This window comes from Mesitornis unicolor, unplaced genomic scaffold (assembly GCF_000695765.1).
Source record: "Mesitornis unicolor isolate BGI_N332 unplaced genomic scaffold, ASM69576v1 scaffold14148, whole genome shotgun sequence".
Classification (NCBI taxonomy): domain Eukaryota; kingdom Metazoa; phylum Chordata; class Aves; order Mesitornithiformes; family Mesitornithidae; genus Mesitornis; species Mesitornis unicolor.
Window position 1 is genome coordinate 1 of NW_010201225.1, and position 10,664 is coordinate 10,664.

At 37.1% G+C, this 10,664-nt stretch overlaps 1 protein-coding gene across 1 annotated transcript; it reads left to right on the top strand.

The window, feature by feature from the left end:
• Positions 1-79: 79 nt before the first annotated feature.
• On the top strand, positions 80-10,440 carry ETFDH (electron-transferring-flavoprotein dehydrogenase; the record flags this gene model as incomplete). The annotated part of the gene is made up of 8 exons (XM_010190002.1): positions 80-222; positions 1,011-1,240; positions 2,172-2,253; positions 2,529-2,647; positions 2,957-3,034; positions 6,270-6,416; positions 8,191-8,331; positions 10,297-10,440. Coding segments are annotated over exons 2-8 (933 nt in total), but the record flags the coding sequence as incomplete, so codon positions are not given.
• Between the last annotated feature and the right edge of the window lie 224 nt (positions 10,441-10,664).

Consider the following 10,664-nt stretch of genomic DNA (forward strand, 5'->3'; position numbering starts at 1 on the left):
CCCCCCCTGGAAATTAGAGAAAGGGGATCCTTAAAGGAAGGAAAAATACCTGTGACAAATTTCTTGGTTTTGCAGCATGTCAGCGCTTTCATGCGCTAAAGTTGATAAAGAGAGACTGCCTTCTACCACTGCATATTGCAAGATGTGCATCTACTGCTTCTGTGCCTCGCATAACTACGCATTATACTATTCATCCTCGGGACAAAGACAAACGATGGGAAGGTAAGCAGAAAATGCATTCTTTAAAAGCTTCATTGTTATTGTTGTTGCTCAGTTTTAAAGACACTGAAACATGTTGCTTTTTTTTTCTTTTTACAGAAATTTTGTACTTTTAAACACAATATTAATATTCCAAGTGAAATTTTGTGGTTGCTATCTCACAATGAGTGTCTTTAGTGCTATAAAATCGGATCAGATTAAACTTGATCCTAGTTATTTAAAGAAAATATATAAGCAGCTTTTGTTTTAGTGACTATCACAACAAGATTTAATTCTGTCAGGTATGTATCTGTTAGATTTTTTTTTTCAGTTGTTCACCATGAGAGTGTGAGAAAATGAGATTAACATATTTCTCTGAGTGTTTCAGTCTCTACATTCAGCAGTTTTAATGGGTTCCAGAAAAGACACAGATTAATTAGTGCAAAAAAAGTTACATGGTCTGACTAAGGGTCTTTTTTATTTTCTTTGTCCCTTACTTAGAGTTTCACTGAGTGTCTTTGATTGAGCTAGCCAACTGGGCTCATAAGTTTAACATTCTAAGATGATACTTATGGTGCATAGAGATTCAGTGTATATTTTTATGGTATATCTTCTTCCAATTTAACAGAAGCTAATTTTATACTGGGATGCTTATGCCCTCTTGGATTCTTCCAAATACTGAAGTGAGGATTCTGTTGAATCTTTTGCAAAGTAATACTTCTGGGATAGTACCACAGAGCAAGGTTTAGTGAGAGAGAGTCTGGGGGAAATTAGAGATTGGTTTATGTTATTACCTTTTTTTTCTATTAAAGGGGTAAACATGGAAAGATTTGCAGAGGAAGCTGATGTTGTCATTGTTGGAGCAGGCCCTGCAGGTCTTTCTGCAGCTATTCGACTGAAACAGTTAGCTGCTGAGCATAACAAAGACATACGTGTTTGTCTGGTGGAAAAGGCTTCTCAGATTGGTGCGCATACACTGTCTGGTGCCTGTCTTGAGCCAAGGTCCTTACAAGAACTTTTTCCGGACTGGAAGGAGCGGGGGGTATGTATGAGCATATAAACACTGCAGTTAATTGCTAGCTTGTTATGAACTCCATATCTGACCCATCCTGATATGGCTTAGTGTCTTGGTACTGTTGGTCCTTAGTACCGTTTTAAAATCATTTGATCTAACGAAACACAAAACCCCACCTTCTTTTTAGTATGTTTCCTTTAGTTTGACAGTGCCAAACTTTTTATGTGTGCATAGATATGCAGTGGTGTTTGCTCTTTTATATAGTAGTCTTACTGCATATATGCAGTGTGTCTGTTGCATCTTGAGATGCACTACACTTACTGCATTTGTGCAGAATCCAGCTCCCATGCACAAGCAGTTAGATGGTTGATTCGTAGCAATGTCAGGCTTGTTGCTTCTGTACAACAGTTCTTCACAGTCCTTGGAAATGGCATATAGTATACTTATTTTTGTGCAGACTTAGTGGTGTAACAGAGGCCTAAGATGCTTTTAAGATGGAGGATGGCAAGAAATGAGCTGCCATCTCTGCCAGAACAGCCATCTGACTTGTAGCCAGCTGCCTGCTATCATCTGGGAGCTGCAAGAAGTGGGCCATTGACTAGTTGTTTTGTCTTACTGGGATAAATATGCAAGTTGAGCTGCCTTCTTCAGAAATGTCTTTAATATTGGTGTAGTACAAGCCTGTGTACAAACTATAGAAGTGATTTGCAAGGCCTTGTTCCTTTTTTTTTTTTTTTACTACAAAAGTTGTGTTGATTCTTGCCTGATGCCTGCCTTATAAACTGCTTTATCTTCTCTTGTGATACCTTCCAATGGAAATGCTTTATTAAACCCTTACTTGACTGCCAATTTGATTGATTGATTTTCTCTCCACTCCCCTCTTTCCCCCTTTCCCCTCTCAGATTGGCTAGGAAAAATACAACTCTCAGTGCTGTTTCTGTTTTCTTTTTTTATGTAGGCTCCACTTAATACTCCTGTAGCTGAAGACAAGTTTGGAATTTTAACAAAGAATTCTAGAATTCCAGTGCCAATTCTTCCAGGTAAAGTTTAGTGAGGTGGTAGAGAGTCATCTTTTTCTGTGTTTATTTCAACTTTACCATCAATCAAACAATTTTGATTCAGTGTAGTGCAGAAAGTGTATGTAGAACGTAATAGCTTACAGTGATATGGTTTGTGTAGATGATGGCTGTGATAGCGCATGACATTACTGTGAAGATAGTAATTGTAGAAGAAGATGGGACATGCAGTGTATATAACTTCTGTTATTTTGCTTAGTGTTCTGTTTTTTATGTGTGTGTATGTGTGTTTTGCCTAGGACTTCCAATGGTTAATCATGGAAATTACATAGTACGTCTGGGCCACTTTGTGAGTTGGCTAGGTGAACAAGCGGAAGCTTTGGGTGTTGAGGTGTATCCAGGCTATGCAGCAGCTGAGGTAACAATGACATCAGTATGCATGTGAAAACCATTTTTGAAACCCCCTTCGTTCCACTTCCAATTATTTGTACATTGTAGCATTCATTTTAACGGATGTATATTGTGAAAACTATTTCAGTGTCTAAATTCCCTGGCCCGTATCCAGCAAAGTGCAAGTGGATCATGTATTATGTTAATAAATACATAATCCTCAAGTTTGACCATTAAAGACCATAGTGCTTGGAAGGTCTGCATTAGAACTTTTTATGAATAGATTAAAATGATAGATCATTAAATTTTGTTGTTGTTTGTTTAAATATTTCCAAAGGTTCTTTTTCATGAAGACGGTAGCGTGAAAGGGATAGCAACTAATGATGTAGGCATTCAAAAGGATGGAGCACCTAAAGTAAGTTATTTTGAAATTGTGATATATGTGCTTCCTCTGCCATCAATAGTCATGCTGCAGCCTAAGAAAAAGTGTGAAATTCAGTACTTGTATATAATTCCCTCTCTGTTTATAAAATGGATTGGTTACCTGTGAAATTTCTGGTCTCAGAACATTGTAAACTTCTGAGATTAGTAGAAAAGGCCTTTGCAGAAAGGAGGCTGATTTGAGGGTGGCTCAGAGGTAATACTGTGAGAGTGTTTTAGCATATGTGGAATCAGGAAGCAAATTAAAGAATTCCAGGAACCTCTAGAAACAAGGTGTGAAGGTGAAACAGAAAGCTGTTGTCCAACTGGTAAGTAGCCACAATGTAAGAGTGTGCTTCTGGTTGATTTGTTTTCATTGATGTTTACAGCTACAGTCCTATTTGTTGACAATCTGTCTACTTTGTTGGGGCAAGGTACACACTGAATATTCAGGCCTTTTTGCTGGTTGGTCACATTTCTATATCCAGAAGGTGACTCCCTGCCGTGAGTGCCAAACTTTGATTTTTAGTGTAATTTAGAACCTGTGGTAAGCATGTTGCTTCCCTGTGTAATATGTAGGGAGTATCTGACACCTCAGAATAACTCAGAAAAGCTTTCACACAGAATTACTTGGCTACAGAAATTATGGCTACAAGGTTTCTTCTAATATGTACTTTCTTTTATAAGATTTATTACTAGTTACCTAGAGTTTCAGAGTTACTTACTTTCACATAAAACTGTGGCCTGTTTTTTACCATTTAAGGCAGGGGATGAAATGAAAAGACTCATTCTTGTTTTTAGATAATATAGCCAATGAAGGAGGATGTAGTGACAGGGAAAAGTAATATATTTTTCCAGTGTAGTATTATCTGTCCACTGTAGGGGATGGTCATGCTTCTCTTTTTCAAGTGCGCATCTTCTCCAGTAGAAGGCGCAAGTAACGTGTACAGCTTGTGCTGCGGTAATAGAAATTAACTGGAGAGTTTAGTTTGGTTTTGTTTAAAAATGGGAAGGAGCTATGATTATTTTTTTTTAAGCATTCTCAAAACCTAGATATTTTTCCGCATTTATTCTGGAAGAGTGTGTTTATTAACTTATTTAATATTCATAATTAATGTACCACTGCTGCAAATTTTGAGTATTCTAGTGTATCAGCTGTTGGTTGGGTCAGCTCATAATACTTCCAGTGTATAAAGGTTCACGTAAATAAATGTAGTTTGTAGAACCCTCAAGGCAAGAATATAGAATCATAGAATCATTTGATTGGAAAAGACCTTTAAGATCACTGAGTCCAACCATAACCTGTCCACTACTAAACCGTGCCTCTAAGCACCTCATCTACCTGTCTTTTAATTACTTCCAGGGATGGTGACTCAACCACTTCCATGGACAGCCTGTTCCAATGCCTGATAACCCCTTAAGTGAATAATTTTTTTCTAATATCTTATCTAAACCTCCCCTAGCACAAGTTGAGGCCATTTCCTCTTGTCCTGTCACTTCTAACTTGGAAGAAGAGGCAGATCCTGTCTTCGCTACAGCCTCCTTCCAGGTAGTTGTAGAGAGCTATAAGGTCTCCCCTCAGGTTCCTCTTCTTCAGGCTAAACGACCCCAGCTCCCTCAGCTGTTAAATGGCTTATGCTCCAGATCCCTCCAGCGTCATTGCCCTTCTCTGGACATGCTCCAGAGACTCAATGTCCTTGTAGTGAGGGCCCAAAAACCGAACACAATATTCAAGGTGTGGCCTCACCAGTGCTGAGTACAAGGGAAGGATCGCTTCCTTGGTCCTACTGGTCACACTATTTCTGATACAAGCCCAGATGCTGTTGGCCTTCTTGGCCACCTGGGCACTCTGCTGGTTCATGTTCACTTGACTGTTGACCAGTACCCCCAGATCCTTCCCTAACAAGCAGCTTTCCAGTCACTGGTTCCCAAGCCTGTAGCATTACAAAAATTGTAATATCTTCAATGTGTTTATACAGAGCCTAATCAAATGCACTGTGGCTAATTAATAGAGTTTCACCTTGCAGTTTGCACTAATCAAATGAAAATGCTAATGGTAAAAATACATATTAAAAAGTTGTACATTGAACCTTATGTAGGTTCTGGAGAAGAATGTTAACTCTGAAATACAACTTTGTAACAAAATTTTAATTTCTGTTGTCTACAGTGTGCATTTTTAGTTAAATTATTTATTTTGTATAAATCTACTTCAAATTGGACAATATATATTTTTAAATTTTAGATAAAATGTAGTTCTCTTAGCATTTTATAGGGTTAATTCATGTTCAGGTTGATAATCAGAAATTCAAACAGTACACCATAAAACTGGCAAAATCTTATAACTCCTGTTTAAAGGTAGTTCCTGTCTAGAGGGAACACTTTCATTTGTTAGCCTTTTTCAGAGGTTTTCAACCAGTAAGTTACAAGGGGGTTGCACCTGAGAGACGATTGTAAACCAAAGCAATAAGCTTCTCCTGGACCTATGGTGGCTTAGCTTGAGATTGGTTTTATTGCGTCCTGTTGAATATCTTAATCCAAAACTGTTTTCATTATCTTCTTCAGTGTTAAACTTCCTAACTCAAATTAAGTTCACTTCTTTCAAAAAATTTTGGTTTTTTTTCCCCTGCAAGATTATGTATATTTAGCATCTTGTATCCTTCCATTGCAAATACAATCTAGCAATATTCTTGTCCGGTGCACTCACATGTACAGGTGACCTGCTCATACACAAGTATGCCATTTTCTCTTCCCTCAGTCTCATTGATAGAATTTTTCATGAGACTTTCTTTTTATAATGATAATGGTAGTTTAATTTTTACTCTGTGTTTTGACATGTAGGATTGGTATAATATTATAGTAACTTTATTCTGAGCTTGTGGGTTCTTTTAGGGGCAGGGGTGATGCAGGTTTTTCTGATCTGGTGTCTCTGTCTAGCTTCTGTCATGTGTGTGGGGACACACTATGTTTTATTGCAATGTGACTTCATGAGCAAAAATTAAAGTGTGAAGTTAAAGGTTATGATTTTTTTGTTCTGTCAGGGTTCCTTTGCACCTTGTGAATGTGCAGATGTGATATAAGTATTCTGCGATATGGAAAAGATTTGCAATTTGTCTTGCAATTGTTTGTAAGTTCTGGGCAGTGCCACAGAGATCACTTTATTGCCCTCCAGTTTCTTTCTGAGTTTGACGTGACACAGATCCAACTGCTGATTAAATGCTCTCCTTTTGCAGGCTACCTTTGAAAGAGGCTTGGAACTCCATGCTAAAGTCACAGTCTTTGCTGAAGGTTGTCATGGACATCTAGCCAAACAGCTGTACAAAAAATACAATCTAAGGGAGAATTGTCAACCCCAGAGCTATGGCATTGGACTGAAAGAGGTATCACCTGCATATTTTTAACAATTAAGGAAAATACTGTCAAGCTATAAGGTAGATTCTGTTTGCTTTTCAAGTGTGAGAATGACAGATTTTGAGTTATCCTTTCAGGCTTCAGAATCTTTCTATTCTGAAGGTGCTCAGAGGAGATGGTCCCTGAATGTCATCACTGTTTCATTTCAGTGGCTGCTTCTCTTGTATCTGTGTTATCACTAGAGGTACCTGTGAGTGGACTCTGTTAATGTCTTAGTTTGATTTCAAATTATGTTCATTTGTGAAATCTATTTTCACTACTTTTACTAAATGAGAGAAGGATGCATACTGCCTGATTTTAGGAAGTTTTAGTACCTGAGGAGAGGAGAAAAGGCTTTCTATGGGTTTTCTGTATATGAATTAGAGAGAAAAAAAAGCTTTTCCACATGATGAATCATGGTCTCTGAAATACCTGGATGATCTGCTTTTTCCCCAAAAAATCCCTTCATTGGTTTTATAAAATTGGAATAAGGATCAAGTTTCCTTTTTAAAATGTTATACTGCAGACATAACACTCATGAAAATACTATATTATTTAGAATATGGTCAGAGTTTTACTAGAACATATTCTTTATTTATTGCTTTAAGCATGTACTTCCAGCTACAAAATATTTGTTAAATAATTAGTTTATATACTTCTGTGGAGAATAACCACTCTGTAAGCCTATGACATAGATTTAGTTATGGTTTCTAATACCTAAGTTGTCATTAAAGCAGGGTTTTGCTATAGAGTTCCTTTGCTTCCAGATGGGACTGTGCCTGCTTCAGCAAGTAGTATGGTCCAATAGAAATGGATCTGTAAAGTGAAATAGTTGGTACTGATGAACTGATATCCATACTATGCACATGTCAGGTTTATTTTTACTTTGGACTAGCTCTGGTCTAGTCTCATGGACTGAGTGCCCTTTCATGACTGGAAAGGTTTAGGTGGGCTTCTGGAACCTGTCTTAGAGTTCAGTTTCATGTGAAAGGAATCTAGTTCATGCCTTCCATGGCTGCTGTACCATGTGAACCAAAGCACAGAAAGTGGGAGGAATCAAGAGTCCTGCTCAGAAATGTGCTCCTTAATCTGAACTGAAACATTAATGTAGATGTACCCTCTATACTTGTGCTGACCTAATGGTGCTCAACTACCTTATATCATTAGACTGCACCTGGCACATAACTCCATGGCAGAGAGAGGGTTTGTGATATGTCAGAAAATTGGCTGACTAATGGAAAAATGAAGATACTTCTGTGTGTTCACCATGAGTCAGATGAGCACTGGCAATGTGTAGAAGAGAGCAGAGAGAGTACAACCTGTTTGATAGCTAATATTTAGATCAACTCAGGTATATTGTTAAGCTTGACCTTGAAAAACTTACAAGGAAATTGCAGTGATTCATATGAAAAAATGTTTTTAAAGAAAAATAGTCAATGTAAGTATTGCATTCCTTAGCAGAAGTAGATTGAAGTCACGAATATAAAGAATCTTGTGGTTGAATGAAAGTTTTGGATATAGTACTAGAGTCTCAGTCATGTGTTCTCATCTGCAACATTTCAAGAAAGAGAAGTATTAGGAAGTTCTTAAATGGTAATCCAAAAAAAACCAACTTATTACCCAGTATTTTACTATATTAATTTATACATTGGTCATAGAAGTAAAATAATTTTCTTTATATTTAAATGTGTTTGTCTTTTATTATGTTATTGAAAGGCCACTACTTTGCAATATAAATTTATTTTTTGGTCATCTTCATTTCAGTTATGGACTATCGATGAAAAGAAATGGAAACCAGGAAGAGTAGAACATACTGTAGGCTGGCCTTTAGACAGACATACGTATGGAGGATCCTTTCTTTATCACTTAAACGAGGGTGAACCTTTAGTTGCTCTTGGATTTGTCGTAAGTGAAGTTGGTTTTTTGTGCTTGCTTGTTGTTGTTTGGTCTTAATTTTTATGGAGTTTCTTTGTTTTCATGTGAAGATGAAATCACAAGAATAGCAAGAGACCAAATTTTGTACTTTCTCATACTTAAATGTACTTATGCCCATATTAGGGAAGGTTAATTTGTCATATTAATCCAGAGATTTTATTAAGAACAAAATGGAAAACTTACAAATATTTTTTTTATGTGAACCAAATTTTGGTAAAGCCAAAAAGAGATGATTAATCAATGCTCGCAATTGATTGCTTGATTGCAATGATTAATGCTCGCAAATTTTTTTGCTAGTTAGGAAGTGTCTAGATCGTTCACACTTTGTACAATTCCATTTCCTCATCCATGTGTCGACCTTCGGTGGAACTCCAATTTGAGAGATGCATATAAAGTGAAAGCACTCTGCAGTTCCACAAGCAGCATCCCTTCCACTTCTGAGCTCTTCAGTGTGTTCTTAGCATTCTTCATCTCTGTTCGCCTTCCCCTGAATTGGACAGGCAGCTTCTTTCTTCTTACTGCCTCTGTCAGAAGAGGTCACTGAGGTCACTACAGACACAGACTTGTCATTCTGCCTGCCAGTGATGTGAGGAATAATGGTAGGAAATGTTTTTTCTAGCACCTACAGTCCTAAAGGAAGCATGGACTATTTATCCTGTGCGTGTGCTTTATCCACGGACGTTTTAAGAGTCAGGCACACAACCTGGACTTTTAGCAGCATGGGGCTGAGGTGGCACTTTGGTGTCCTGGATTTCAGAACGATTCCATTGTGTGTGTGGATATGAAAACTGTATTTTTTTCTAACTATTTTGTAAGAAACGTTGAAAAAAACTTGTTAGCTTTTCTCAGAGATGCCTATTTGTCCTGTGCAGATTTTCAATATTGGAATTAATAAGTGCAGACAGCAGACATTCAAACTCTGTATGCTTCTAGGAGGGTAGAGAGCTTTGATTTTTACAGAGAATGGTAATCAATGTTTATAATATCTCCAGTCCACATAGGAAAAGGTCAACTTTTGTGTTAACATAAAAGCACTTTTTTGTCTTTGAACTTTACACCTATGTCAGTCTGAGCTGATTCTTGTAGTAGGATTATCTTGCACTTCTTTTGAAAACTGTTTATTAACTTTATCTAGCAAGGAAAGTAGATGCTAGCAGTGCTCTAAAAGCAGCTGCCAGAGAAATGTTTGTTGCTGACTCATTATATATTTTGTTATTTGTCTCAGATAAAAAGCCTATACGAATCAGAAATAATCCCTTTCTCAAAAGAGGAAGTTCATCAACATAAGTCCTTTTAAGAGTACATTAAAGATGGGAAATGCGGAATATATCTTTGGGCAAATTCTCAAATGACTAAGATACGAATCCTGAGCATCTGAATAATTGGCAAAGTATTTTTCCCCATTTTCTGCTTTCATCGTTGCTCCCATGTGCTTTATTAGTGGCTCACCTAATTGGAAATGATAATTGACTCTGCTAAACGATGTGAAGAACTGTGAGCACAAGGACATAACTATCTAGAAATAATTGTTTACCTCTCCTTCCAGCTTTTCTAGGGCAAAGAGGTTTTGAAACACAAATTTCAAACAAATTTTCTTGCTTATCCTGCCCATTAAACCATGCTTAATTTATTTTCACTATTTTTATTTCAAAGACAGATGGAAGGTGATTACAATGCAATTAAATATTTTCCATGCTTCAGGTTTCAGATAAGGCAGAGAATAGTCTCATAGCAGCAAATTCTCAGATTGCTTGTACTATACTGTTAATAAAATGTATTTTTGACAGTAGTTTCTCTAAGTAGAAAGATCCTGAGGTTGCTTTAGTACAGAATAGATTTAAAACATTGATGTGGTAATACACAGTTGTTTTCTTTTCAAACTTTTATTGAAATTTAATACTTTATTTTGATTAATGTTGCACCTTTTTTTTTAAGGTTGGTTTAGATTATCAAAATCCCTATTTGAATCCATTTAGGGAGTTTCAGAGGTGGAAGCACCATCCTAGTGTACAGCCTACTTTGGAGGGTGGAACAAGGATTGCCTATGGTGCCAGAGCATTAAATGAAGGTGGTTTCCAGGTAACTTCTTCATGAAGTTTTTTACTTTGAATTCTCTATAGCCATGTTTTTAGAGCTGCAGACTTGGGTTGCATGCTGTTGGGAAATAACTGAGCTATGATAAAGCTGAATAAAGCCAAAGGTTTTACTAGACAGAAAAGCCTTGTTGGATACTGGCTGCTGCGGTGTGCTAGACTTAGGCTCTGTCATACTAAAAATCTTCTGATAATGACACTTTACTTTGT